The sequence below is a fragment of the Elaeis guineensis genome, chromosome 2 (assembly GCF_000442705.2).
Source record: "Elaeis guineensis isolate ETL-2024a chromosome 2, EG11, whole genome shotgun sequence".
In the NCBI taxonomy this organism is placed as follows: Eukaryota; Viridiplantae; Streptophyta; class Magnoliopsida; order Arecales; family Arecaceae; genus Elaeis; species Elaeis guineensis.
This window is the reverse complement of record NC_025994.2, coordinates 121277929-121291603: the sequence shown is the minus strand read 5'-3', so window position 1 is coordinate 121291603 and position 13675 is coordinate 121277929. Positions and strand designations below refer to the sequence as shown.

The window sequence follows — 13675 nt, the reverse complement described above, 5'->3', positions numbered from 1 at the left end:
TTACTTCCGCTCAGGATTCCAGCAAACTCCAATCCCTGAGAAGAACCGTAGAAGTGCTATCTGTCACCCTTGGAGAGGGGAAGGCCGAGCTGCAGCAATTGAAGATCCAACTGGTATGCGAGCAGCAGGCCGTCAAGGACGCGGAGGCAGAATCTGAGGTTCTGAGAAAAAGGCGTCGAGAGGCGGAGAACAAAAGTCAGCGATTTCACCGAAGATACATGGAGATACTAATGAGAGAGAGGAAATTAGAAGCAGAAGTCGAAAGTTTAAGGCGTTCCCTGACGAGGGTCGAGGCCGAAAGTTCGAGGTCGGCGGAAATCGGGCCCCTTTAGGGCCCTTTTTGTCCTTTGTTCCTCTAAGTGTCTTCTTTTGTCGCTTGTCTGTTTGTCGTCGTCATTGTCGTTGTCGTTGTTGTTTTTGTTGTTTTTCTTCTTCGGACTTCCAGGCTCTGTAACGCATGTTTTGCTAATGAAATGAAAAGATCTTTGCTATTTTACCCGTATGTCGTGTTGAACTGTCGTGCGTCGGACTTCTTTCATTTTTGCCCCATGCGATGTCGATGTTGTTTGAAGGCTCCTTGTTGCATCTTTGCATTAGGTCGTCATTACCGAGTTTCTTGTGCTTTTGATTGGTCCGTCGCCGACGCCGCTTGAAAGTTTCCAGTCATCGCCGCGTCGATTTGCCTTTTGTTCGCGACCGTAGATCTTTCTTTCTCTTCCTCCCTCTTCATAGAGACGAGGTCCTTTGTGCTTTTAGGATAGTTCGGCCTCCGTTTTTCATTAGGGTAGCCCGCCGCTGTTCTTTCACATTTCTCTCCTTCTTCTTTCTTGCCGGGTCTCGGATGGCCGGACCTTAATTGGCGCCGAGATGAGGTTCTTCTCTATTTCTGATGCGATCGATTTCAGCTCAGATTAGGACGAGGTTCTCCTTCTGTCCCTAATATGGCTGTGGGGGTGCATGTGGGCGTTGCAGGGCCTCTCCCCCCATCCGGTCTATGAAGAACCGGACCTTCGACTTTGCTCATGTTAGGGAGAGGTTCTCCTCCTGTCCCTAACGTGGCTGTGGAGGTGCATGTGGGCGTTGCTGGGCCTCTCCCTCCATCCGGTCTATGAAGAACTGGGCCTTCGACATAAAATACCCCCCAGCCGAAATCCGTGACAGGAGTGACCTTTCGGAGATTCTACCGACTTTCGACCTTCGGCGATATTTCTCCGAACCTCTCTGACGGCCGAGCCTCCACAACGCTCTCAAGATTTGCCCCCACCAGCGTCGACCGGATTGTTCGCGACGGACGGACTCCACCCAAGCTTCCACAATGATCGACCACCTTCTAGGCTCCGTTCGAACTCCCACAGGAGCCGGACTTCGCCCTCGACTTCAACTGCAGGCAGACTCCGTCCGGACTCCTACGGGAGCCGGACCTCGCCCCCGACTCCAACTGTAAGTAGACTCCGTCCGGACTGCGATGGGGGCCGGACCTCATCCCCGACTTCAATTGCAGGTAGACTCCGTCCGGACTCCCACGGGAGCCGGACTTCGCCCTCGACTTCAATTGCAGGTGGACTCCGTCCGGACTCCTACGGGAGTCGGGTTTCGCCCTCGACTCCAATTGTAGGTAGACTCCGTCCGGACTTCCACGGGAGCCGGACTTCGTCCTCGACTTCAATTGCAAGTGGACTCCGTCCGGACTTTTACGGGAGCCAGGTTTCGCCCTCAACTCCAACTGCAGGCAGACTCCGTCCGGACTCCTACGGGAGCCGGACCTCGTCCCCGACTCCAACTGCAAGCAGACTCCGTCCGGACTCCTATGGGAGCTGGACCTCGCCCCTGACTCCAACTGCAAGCAGACTCCGTCCGGACTCCTACGGGAGCCGGACCTCGCCCCCGACTTCAATTGCAAGCAAACTCCGTCCGGACTCCTACGGGAGCCGGACGTCGTCCCTGACTTCAATTGCAGGTAGACTCCGTCCGAACTCCCACGGGAGCTGGACTTCACCCTCGACTTCAATTACAGGTGGACTCCGTCTGGACTCCCATGGGAGCCGGACTTCGCCCTCGACTTCAACTGCAGGCAGACTCCGTCCAGACTCCTACGGGAGCCGGACCTCGCCCCCGACTCCAACTGCAAGCAAACTCCGTCCGGACTCCTACGGGAGTCGGACCTCATCCCCGACTTCAATTGCAGGTAGACTCCGTCCGGACTCCCACGGGAGCCGGACTTCGCCCTCGACTTCAATTGCAGGTAGACTCCGTCCGGACTTCGCCCTAGACTTCAATTGCAAGTAGACTCCGTCCGGACTCCCACGGGAGCCGGACTTCGCCCTCGACTTCAATTGCAGGTGGACTCCGTTCGGACTCCTACGGGAGCCAGATTTCGTCCTCGACTTCAACTGCAGGCAGACTCCGTCCGAACTCCTACGGGACCCGGACTTCACCCCCGACTTCAATTGCAGGTAGACTCCGTCCGGACTCCTACAGGAGCCGGACCTCGTCCCCGACTCCTGCAGCAAGAAGACTCCGCCCGGACTCCTACGGGAGCCGGACTCCGTTCCCAACCGAACTTCGGCCGACGGGCCTGGACCCCCTGGCAGACCGCAGTAACGGCCACGACTCTGCTCCACTTCCTGCGATGGATTCCGCGCGGCTCCATCACTCCCTGGCGGGCCGTAGTAACGGCCACGGCTCTGCTCCACTTCCTGCGACAGATTCGGTGCGGCTCCATCACCCCCTGGCATACCACAGTGACGGCCACAATTCTGCTCCACCTCCTGCGACAGATTCGGTGCGGCTCCATCACCCCCTGGCGTGCCACAGTGACAGCCACGATGCTGCTCCACTTCCTGCGGTGGATACCGCGCAGTTTCTCTACCCTCTGACAAGTCGCGACAACGAACGCCGCTCCACTCCCCACAGCAGGCTCCACGTGGCAGGCCACAGTAATGGCCATGATTTCACTCCACTACTCTTCGTAGCAGACTCCTCCTGGCTCCGAACGGCCCACTACCAGGCGGTTACAAACGTCACTATCAATCTGTTACGCCCTCCGTCTATAAAAAGGAGACCCCAGATATGTTATTCTCTAAGCTCTAATTACTCTCCCAAAAACTCTGCTAAAATTTTCGTTCGAGCACTCCATTTTTATTGAGGCAGAGAACTAACTTGAGCGTCGGAGGGTCTTGTCGGAGCAACCCCACCTCTGGTTTAGACTTCTTTTGCAGGTCCCGGCGGCGACCGCGACTCCCTCGACTCCAGCTTCTCCGATGCAGGCGGATTTTTGCACCAACAATTATATTGGTGTGATATGTGAAATTCTCACTGGACTGTAAAACTCACACCCTTCCTTTTTTTTTTTCTTTTCTTCTCAAAATTGTAGGATATTTATAATTTGCTATGGTATGGATTTGCGAGTGAGCGGATGTATAGATAGAATATCATTGATACCTAATCAGAAGATTGAAGGAAGTTAAATTATAATTATATAAATTTTATTAATTATTATTAAAATTAGACATTATAGATGTTGAGGTTGTAATTAATTATTTTGGGTCTTGCATATTCTTTAGGACATACCCTCAGGAGTGTGCTGCCATCACATATCTGATTCGGATGTTAGATTCGGGGCGTGACAAATCCAAACCTCAACAAGCAAACAAAGTATCAGATGAACATATATGCTATAATGTTGAAACCCAGATTTGTGAAGAAATCCAAGATCACATCATGACTTACTTAAATGAAGTTCGAGTACAATTTCATGCTTCAAATTTACATTGAAGAAATGGTGGCATGATTGAAATTAAGACTGATCCATAAACACAAGCTGGTGCCAATCGCCAATATCATACAGAAATAGGAGAGAGTTTCCGAATTCATGCAGTTGGATAAGAAGCCTCCATGGCAATGCCACAGAGCCCTTCAGCCGCATCAACATCTCGTTCCATCCTTATGTATCCGCTCTCACCCCACGATTTACCCCATGAGTTCTTCACCAGCCAATACTTAATCCCATCGGCAGTCTTCCCGTAGCCAACAGCAGTAACACCATGGTCCAATTCAGTTCCACAGGCACCAGTGAATACACCACTTTTATACAACTGAAAGTCCGAGCCACCTGCATCAATGGCAACTGACACAGGCTGGTTGGCCACAGCCTTCAAGAGGGCTGACTCGCTGTTTGAGGGGACATCTTCATAGCCACTGATGGTGGCTGCACTAGAGGATGCCTTGTTGGTGTTGCAAGTGCCATCCGATGCCTTATAAGGATAGTTACTCTCTGTTGTTAAACCTCCATTGTCAATAATAAATTGGAAGGCATCATCCATTAGACCACCATTGCATCCTTGGTCCTCACCATTAACGTCACAATCCACAAGCTCTTGCTCCGACAAAGAGATTAACTTGCCGGTGCTGAGTTTTGTGATACCTTCCGTTGCCGCCACAGCAGAGAATGCCCAGCAGCATCCTATTGCGATTGCATGCGTCCGATATTAGTTAACCAGTTAATGCGATGTTAATCAAAGAACTAGAACTAACTCGTACTCGATGTGACCAGAAATTTTTTCATTACCACATTCGCCTTGATCCTTGATGGGAGTGACTGCACCCTCGGTCCTCCAGTCCATGCTGGTGGGCGCGGCTGTCACATTTTGGTACCTGAATGTCTTGGCTGGCTTCATGATCATGGGCTTGTATCCATTGTGAGATGCTTTGAACTCCTCGTTGGTTAGGTCTGCAAATTGGTTGATTCCAAGCTCGTATTTTCGGTCACCAGCCTTGTTGACAGACTCGACGTACTCCACGTTAGCCTTAAAGATTTGGTACCTGTACTCCTTCTCAGCTGCATCCTTGTATTCTCGTCCGTATTCAGCCATCCACTGCTCGTGTCTTAACCTCATGGGCATGTCACCGATTGAACGGGACTTGGTTCCATAGGCCCAAATAGCCAAGATGGCCAAGGTAATCCACAAGCATTGGTGGCTAAAATAAGCCATGGGGCTGTTCAGCTGTGGCAAAGCTAAGAACCGATTTAGGTGGTCGATGAGGCTGTGAAGATGCACTAACATGGTTCGAGTTTATATAAGGGCTGGAGCAGGGGAATTCTGTTAGCGTGGAGCGGATAAAGACTTGCTACGTGCTCCTACCAAAAAAAAAAAGGACTTGCTACGTGCCGTGGAGATAGAAACGAGGGGGATGGGTTGACCAATCATACAATTTATAATAGCTGGACCGTACCGTGCGGTCTGTTGTCTAAGTTGCAATTTCTTTTTTTTTGCGGGAGTGGGTTGCATCCTACACAGGTTCTTCTTGGCGGATAGCTTCATCCATGTTGGGCATCAAATATAGAACTTATGGGGTCCAACATGCATCACAAGCCGATCTTTTGAAGATCCATATATTTAGTCTGATTTTCACTATATATTGGTAAGATTTTGTTTATACGATCAAGAAATCAAAATAATAACTTATAACTAGTGTTTTTGGATACGATCGAAGATATTACAATTGATATTAGAGCAGACATAGTCCATGACTTATATGGACCAAAGAAAATTGCAGCATGGATCTATTTAAGCTGATCATAATTGAGATGCTTGCGATTAGATTTATTATATTCGTAATTAGATTTGAATCCTTAATATGGTGAGGATATGGAAGCTTAAATGACGGGAGTATATAAGGACGCAAGTAGATGTGCTTGAGCTGCCTGAACAACAAGGAGAATGGCTAGAGATGTGTGAAACTTTTTTATAATATTGTTATATCAGCTATTGTCATGTAATTTATTGTTTTATAATTTTTTATAATAGATGTTAAGAACTGATTATACATGATTTTTATATGTGCTTAAACTATAAATTAAGATCTTCTAGTTTTGAGTATAATTCACTTTTCCTCCTACTTACTTTTTTCTCATCTTTGAATATTTTGCTTACAACGACCCAATATTTAATTCCTAAAAAGGATTTTAACTTGTAGAAACCAAAATCTCCATTTTCATAGTAAAAGATAAATACTCATAAATTTCACAAATTTAAAAAAAAATTCAAAAAGATCAACAACAAGAATTACTTTTTGTGCATAAATACCATATTATCAGATGATATAGTTCTTTTTTATCTTATTCACTTATGCAAGGAGAAACAAATGACATACACTCTGTTTCTTAAGGCGGATGCAACCTTGATTTTTGGTAGATTAATATTTCTAAAATATTTTTTGTGAGCTAAAATTGAGTTCATGCAAAGATATTTATTAAAGTCAATTTAATGAGATCAGTCAAAGGTTTTTTCTTATAGAAAATAAAAAATATATATAGAGAGAGAATAACATGATTCAGTATTGGACGGGTTTGCGATGCTCAAGACAAATATGAACAACTACCGCTCTAGCTAGAAGATCATTGCGAGAAGAAGGAAATATATGAAGGGAAATAAATTTGAAGCGTTTGCGTGTGCGCGCGTGCTTGCATCTGTGTAGATATATATATAGCTAGTGACAAATATATAGGACCATGAGTACTTTGAACTTTCAATACTTTAATAACCATTAGAAATGATGGCTGGTACAATAGACATTGATGCAAAACATATATAGGAGGCAGCTCACGTTACGATTTTAGATAGAGCTGGGAAAATTATTGCAGGCTAAAGTTATAACAAAAAACCATATAGCTAATGAGATGCCATGCTGGAGGTATCCTTTGCAATTCATGCGGTTGGATAAGAAGGTTGCATGGCAATGCCACATAGACCTTCTGCATCATCGATGCCCCGGAGCAACCTCATATATCCATTTTCACCCCAAGTGGTACCCCATGAATTCTTGAGCAGCCAATATTTGGTCCCATCCTCAGCTGTCCCGTAACCAACAGCAGTCACAGCATGGTCAATATTAGTTCCACACGGGCCCGTGAAGATGCCACTGGAGTACTGCTGGAAGTCTTGCCCACTACCCTCAATGCCAACTGAAACAGGCTGCTTCGAGACTGCCTGTAAAAGCGAGGACTCATCATTTGCGGGCACGTTCTGGTAGCCGCTGATAGTAGCTGCCGATGATGATGCCTTGTCGGTATCACAAGTGCCATCGTTTGCCATGTAAGGGTAATTATCTTCAGTTGTTATCCCTCCATTATCAATGACGTATTGGAAGGCACGAGTCATGAGTCCCCCGCTGCATCCATTGTTTCCATCACTGACATCACAGTCCACAAGTTGTTGCTCCGACAAGGAGACCAACTTGCCAGTGTTGATTTGAGTAATCCCTTCAATGGCTGCTACAGAAGAGAATGCCCAACAGCACCCTACATACATGTTGTTGGTTAGATTACTCGTTCGATGTTACTTAGTAGCATCTTTCATGTATCTTGCTATTCTTTAAATTTAAAAAACTCATTGAGAAGAATAACCCACTGTACATTATATATGTCTTACCACATTGGCCTTGATTCTTGATAGGGGTAACTGCACCTTTGGTTCTCCAGTCTATGCTGTCGGACACGTCGGTCAAGTTGGCATACTGAAAGCTTCCTGTCGTGGATTTTGTAAAGCGCATGGGCTTGAATCCAAGGTGGGATGCTTTAACCTCCTCATTGGTCATGTCAGCAAACTGATTGAGTCCGAGCTTATATTTGCGATTGCCCGCTCTATTGACGGACTCGATGTAGTTGTAGTTGTCCTTGAAGATTTGGAATCGTCTCTCTTTCTCTATTGTATCTTTGTAGACTCGCCCATACTGAGCCATCCACTGCTCGTGCCTTGTCGACATGGGCATGTCGGCAATGCCACGAGCCATGGCTCCAAAGACCCAAACACCTAAGACTATCAATGCAAGCACAAAACATCGGTGAGCCATTGCTGTGGAAAGACTTTGGAATGGTTCAGCTAAGTGGGTTGAGTAGCTATTTAGAATTGGGGGGGATGTGGGCTGAGAGCTTGGGTAGCTTGAGTGTTTATATAGAGGTTTGGCTGGGAAGAGACCTGGAACTTTGTGTGTCCTCTTGACGCATAATCACACGTCTTCCAGAGCGTGATGAGCGGTAGCTGATTTGGCTGAACGTAGATGTCTCGCTCGTCCAATATTGCTGTGCGCCCGCTCAATGCTCTCCAGAAAACGTGTGACACACTTCAGGAGAAGACCAGCCGAGTCGCCTCGTGGGCCACAATATAATGATCCAAACGAGAATTGCGCACCCAAATTCGGCCCGAGTGGCTATCAGTGGCCTCTAAATTTTGCATAACGAGTTTTAGGACGCGGACCGGTTTGCGCTACCAAGTCTATCACATATTTGGTAAACAGGTGGTGGGTCTTCTTACCAAAATTTAAAAAAAAAACAGGCGGTGGGTCATTGTGAAGTCATAGTCATGCACCAATGACAATAAAGACGTGCAGGGAAGACGTAAGGTACTTCAGCATCTTAACTAGGTGATTTAACAACAATAATAATAAAAGAGACTACCGGAAACCATATAATATTATCAAGTCTTTGACTACCACCGGAACCATGATATATTGTGAGGTCTTTTGGGTGGTACAAATGTAACGTGAAAACAGATGTTTACTACCCATGTGTGTGTCCTATAGAGAATACATATATAGACAGCAAACACAGAGACAATTGACACCACCTGAAATTTATAACGGATTGAGAAAGAATTTGCTCACAAGTGTTCGAAACACTTGGTTAAACAAAATTTGGTTAATTAGTTGATAATTTAAGTGTTGATGGTTGTTGTATTTGCATATTTTATATCAATGGTGGGATTGATAAGAGAGATGGATTCTTTATTTTTACCTATGATGCGAGGTCTTCATTTGTGAGTGACTTATTAGATTAAAGAAAAAGGGCTAAATCAACCTCCACAGAATTTGATTCGTAGATTCTTGATATGTATATCATACATACAATTTAAAAAAATAAAATATAATAAGTAAAGATGCCAAAATAATCTTTTGAGTGGATCAATCCTCCATTATCAAGAAGAAATCTAATTCTATGATAAAAGACTAAGAGAGCCCACTTAGTATAAATATCATTGCTGTTATTTTAAAAATCGACCAAGTTCCAAAATGAAGCTTTATTGCTTCTTTTAATGATAAAGACTACAATTATTTTAGCAAGATCTTTTTTAGTTACGATTGCAAATAGTTCCTTCCTAAATAATTCTGGCTTATCCAAAAAAAAAAAAAAAAAAATAGTCAACTGATGAAATAAATAAATCAATCTAATTCTAAGAAATCTTAGTTGATGCATTACTACTCATCATTTACTAAGATCAAATATTAAAATGCTGTATATAATGCATGAGCGTGTTGATCACATGGAATTTTGCCATTGACATATGCATCACTTTGGAAACTAGAACAATTGTATCAACAATCACCACCTCTTACTTCACAACAAAAGTTTATGGATCAGATCTTTCAGGGATGCAGTCTCAAAAAATTGGACCAGACATAATTATAATACGAGAGGTTGATAGCTTGGAAGGAGTTTGGAAACTCGCAAACGGGTGATGGATTGTGGGAGCAGCATTCCAAAGAGTGATGAGCGGCCAAGGACGTGTTTCGACAGACAATTTGTTTGTTTGTTTTGGAATCTGCGGCCGTTCATCACGCTTAATTTTAGAAAACGAGTGCAAAGACTTTGGTAACGGTTAAGCAGCTATTTAGTACTGGAGGGGATGCGAGCAAAGAGCTTGGGTGGCTTGAGTGTTTGTATAGAGGCTTGGCGTAGAAGAAATCAAGAAACCTGGAATCTCACGTGCGCTCTTAACTTGCATCACACATCTCGAAAAGCGTGTTAAGCGGGAGCTGATTTGCTTGAACATAGACCGCGCTCGTCAAGAAATGCGTGACGCGCTTCAGGAGTAGACCGGAGTCGCCTCTTGAGCCACAATACAATGATCAAACGAGCTTTGCGCACCCAATTTCGGCCCGAGTTGCTATCATTAGTCTTTGGGTTTCCGGCCTCCAAGATCAATAATAATTGGGCTTATGATGATTTGTTAAAACAAAAAGGAATGGAGAAAGAAGAAGAATAAGAAGATAATGCCATACGATTCTTTTGGACGACGCGGATCGGTTCACATAACAAGTATGCCAAATACTTCATTTTCTTTTACGCATTTATTTCCGCTTTATTTTTGGATTTATCGGGCTTGCAATCGATTAAGACCTACAGTAACTAGTCTGCAAAACTCTAGTCTTACAAGCGGACAAGTGTTGGGTCACACTGCAATATTTTAGACTGTTCCAAGAGTGGATGGTTACATGGGAAGTCATAATCATGCACCGATGGCATTGAGGGTTTATTTTTGATAGATAAATATCATTGAAAAGTTTATCATGAATTTTTTTATTGGCCAACTTATCATATCTTTATACTTCTCTACACTGCTAAATTATTTTCCTCTGCACAATATTTATCCATAAAATGGATAGAAAAACTTATCCACTAAGTAGATGAGTAAATTATTTTCCCACTCATATATCGGTGAAATAATTTTTTTTATTTTATTTCTAAAATACCACTAATTTTATAATAATAATAATATATAATGTTATATTATTTTATGATTTAGTAATATAATATATAATATAATGAATATAATATGATATTATTATATTATAATAATATTTATATAATATAGGTTATTATAGAAAATATGGACATATTTTACTTACTCGAAAAATAATAATGCAAAAGAATATAGATAATAGTTGACGGAGCCACATTCCAATGCATAAAAGAATGATAATTAAGTTATTTTTTTATCTATATGTTGTCCGAAAATATTTACTAAAAAGAATACAAATTTTTGAGTAAATTTTCTATCCTCAAGAAAACAGATCCTAAAGAAAGATGGAAAGCAAGTCGACGTCTTAAGTAGGTGGTTTTAAATAACAAATAGAGTTCCAGAACTAAATTATATTACCAAGCCCTTAGTGTGGTGCAAATATGATGCAATAATAGATATTGACTCATGTGTCAATCCTATACTACAAACATATACATGATCTCTATATATGGTCAAAACATAGATAATTGACATCACCCCAAATTATTATGGATTGAGAAATAAAGAAGGTAATATCTTTATTGAGGATAATTTCTGATTCTTACATTTCATTGTTCTCCAATAAGAGTATATATAGATTACAAGGTCTAGCTATTGTAGCAATTACAAGAAGAAGGAATATCTCGATTACATACTAAGTAAAGAGAAATCAAATATAGAATAGCTAAACAAGGAGAAAGACCAAATAGGAGTGCTAGCCAAATATGAATATGTGTTGACTTGCTAAACATAGAAAAGAGCCAAATAAGACTGCAAGCCAAAATAGAATGTTGGATTGGAATGATTGTGTGCTGATACACCCCCTCAAGATGAAGAATCGGGAGCACGAATCTTCAGCTTGTCCTTTAGGAACTTAAAACGGGAGGTACCCAAGGGCTTGGTGAGAATATCGACAAGCTGATCTTGGGTGGAGATGAACTGAACAGATAGTTGATGTCTTGTAATACGTTCACGAATAAAATGAAAATCAATTTCGACATGCTTCGTGCGAGCATGAAAAATAGGATTGGCCGACAGATAAGTGGCCCCAATATTGTCACACCATAGAATCGAAGGACCATGTAAGGGATGGTCAAGTTCCTGAAACAATGACTCAAGCCAGATAAGTTCAGCTGATGCATCTGCTAAGGCTTTATATTCAGACTCTGTGGACGAGCGGGCAACTATTTTCTGTTTACGAGATGCCCAAGAAATGAGGTTGGAGCCGAGAAAGATTGCATAGCCCCTAGTGGAACGCCTATCAATCCCACTACCTGCCCAATCTGCATCCGAGAAAGTTTGGAGAGAGCAAGAGGTGGATCGACGAATGTGTAACCCATGATCAGCTGTAGCTTGAAGGTACCGTAAGATGCGTTTGACCATAATCCAGTGATCAGTATTAGAAGACTGCATAAATTGACATACTTTATTCACTGCAAAGAAAATATCCGGACGTGTCAATGTAACATACTGAAGAGCCCCAACAATGGAGCGATACTGTGTGGGGTCCGGATGGAGAGCACCCCCTGAATCAGAATCTTTTGTCATGGCCATTGGGGTCTGAACAGGTTTACAATCAACCATGCATGCCTTTAAAAGAAGATCTTTAATGTAGCGGTTTTGAGATAATAATAATCCAGCAGAGTTCCGAACAACCTCAATTCCTAAGAAAAAATGGAGATCACCAAGATCCTTAATAGAAAATTTCTTAGCAAGCTGTTGAAGAAGAAGAGAAATATGATTGGAGTTATTGCTGGTTACCAAAATATCATCAACATAGATGAGCATATAGAGGACATGAGACATCATCTTTAAAATAAATAATGAAGGATCAGTTTTGCTGGCAACAAATCCTAGTCGGAGAAGAAATTGAGAGAGACGGTGAAACCAGGCACGGGGTGCTTGTTTTAACCCATATAAAGATTTGTGGAGATGACAGACATAATCTGGATGGTCGCGGTTCTCAAACCTTGGCGGTTGGGACATGTAGACTTCTTCTGTTAGGTTGCCATGTAAAAAGGCATTATGAACATCTAATTGCCGGATGGACCAACCTTGAGAGATTGCAATACTTAGAATAGACCGAATGGTGGTAGGTTTGATAACCGGACTGAATGTCTCATTGTAGTCGAGGCCAAGTTGCTGATGGAACCTTTTAGCAACTAGACGCGCTTTGTAACGCTCGAGAGACCCATCAGCTTTTCTCTTGATCCTGTACACCCATTTACACCCGACCAAATTCTTTTGATGAGATGAACGTGGAACAAGAGACCACGTACCATTGCGAATTAAGGCATTAAATTCTTCAGTCATTGCAGCACGCCACTCAGAGTGTTTAGAGGCTTGAGTAAAGCAAGTAGGTTCTATGGTGAGGATAGTGGTGGTGAGGGCGGATGGCTGGTTGGAACGGGGTCGAAGTACCATGGAATGTGTACGGGTGGGTTGGGCAGGTGGGTCAGGGGAGGTTTTATCTTGCAGGGAGCTAGTTGTAGGGGAAGGCATAGGAAGGGAAGGTTTTGCTGATGAGGAGAGGTCAGTAAGTAATCTGGTCCGAACAGGTGCAGAGTCGTTAATGCTAAAGGGGCTTGGAGTGGGATCGGTCATAGGAGAAGGTGTTGAGGCGGACCGAGAAAAGGAGGATGCAGCCGATGATGAGTTGGACAGACGATGCAAAGGAGAATGTGAAATCGGTGGAGGAACAGATGGTAGTGGGGTGGCCTCTTGTAGAGGGTGAAGTAATGTAACGCCCCAAGGTGGGAAAGAGGGAGATGATGGTGGTGGACAAGTTAATGAAGACTGAGATTGAAAAGGAAAGGTAGATTCATCGAAGCGAACGTGCCTAGCGATATATGTACGATTTATTTTTAAATCGAGACATCGATAGGCACTATGAGAGGGACTATAGCCGAGAAACACACACGGTTGAGACCGATACTCCATTTTATGTCGATTGTAAGGACGAAGAAGAGGATAGCAAAGACACTCAAAAATTCGTAGGAAGGCATAGGATGGTGGTTTGTTGTGAATGAGTTCGAAGGGGGATACATCACTAGAGACTTTAGATGGCATCCTATTAATGAGAAAAACAGCCGTTTCAAAGGCATAGTGCCAGTATGACA

The 13675-nt window shown here is 43.5% G+C and overlaps 2 protein-coding genes across 2 annotated transcripts; both read right to left on the bottom strand.

Annotated features, from left to right (window-relative positions):
* Positions 1–3725: 3725 nt before the first annotated feature.
* On the bottom strand, positions 3726–5031 carry LOC140855512 (senescence-specific cysteine protease SAG39-like). Its single transcript, XM_073251401.1, has 2 exons — positions 4568–5031; positions 3726–4462 (listed from the first exon to the last, which is right to left on the bottom strand). The coding sequence occupies exons 1-2, from the start codon at positions 4989–4991 to the stop codon at positions 3870–3872; spliced, it is 1017 nt and encodes a 338-aa protein (XP_073107502.1). The 5' UTR covers positions 4992–5031; the 3' UTR covers positions 3726–3869.
* Positions 5032–6504: 1473 nt separating this feature from the next.
* LOC140855873 (senescence-specific cysteine protease SAG39-like) lies at positions 6505–7918 on the bottom strand. The gene is made up of 2 exons (XM_073253086.1): positions 7431–7918; positions 6505–7300 (listed from the first exon to the last, which is right to left on the bottom strand). The coding sequence occupies exons 1-2, from the start codon at positions 7849–7851 to the stop codon at positions 6708–6710; spliced, it is 1014 nt and encodes a 337-aa protein (XP_073109187.1). The 5' UTR covers positions 7852–7918; the 3' UTR covers positions 6505–6707.
* Between the last annotated feature and the right edge of the window lie 5757 nt (positions 7919–13675).

Bases quoted from the DNA above. Each gene is read 5' to 3' on its own strand.
- LOC140855512 (XM_073251401.1), bottom strand. From the start codon at position 4,991: ATGGCTTATTTTAGCCACCAATGCTTGTGGATTACCTTGGCCATCTTG. The intron at 4,463-4,567 runs GTAATGAAAAAA...CAATCGCAATAG, and splicing joins CAAGGATCAAGGCGAATGTG to GATGCTGCTGGGCATTCTCT.
- LOC140855873 (XM_073253086.1), bottom strand. From the start codon at position 7,851: ATGGCTCACCGATGTTTTGTGCTTGCATTGATAGTCTTAGGTGTTTGG. The intron at 7,301-7,430 runs GTAAGACATATA...ACATGTATGTAG, and splicing joins CAAGAATCAAGGCCAATGTG to GGTGCTGTTGGGCATTCTCT.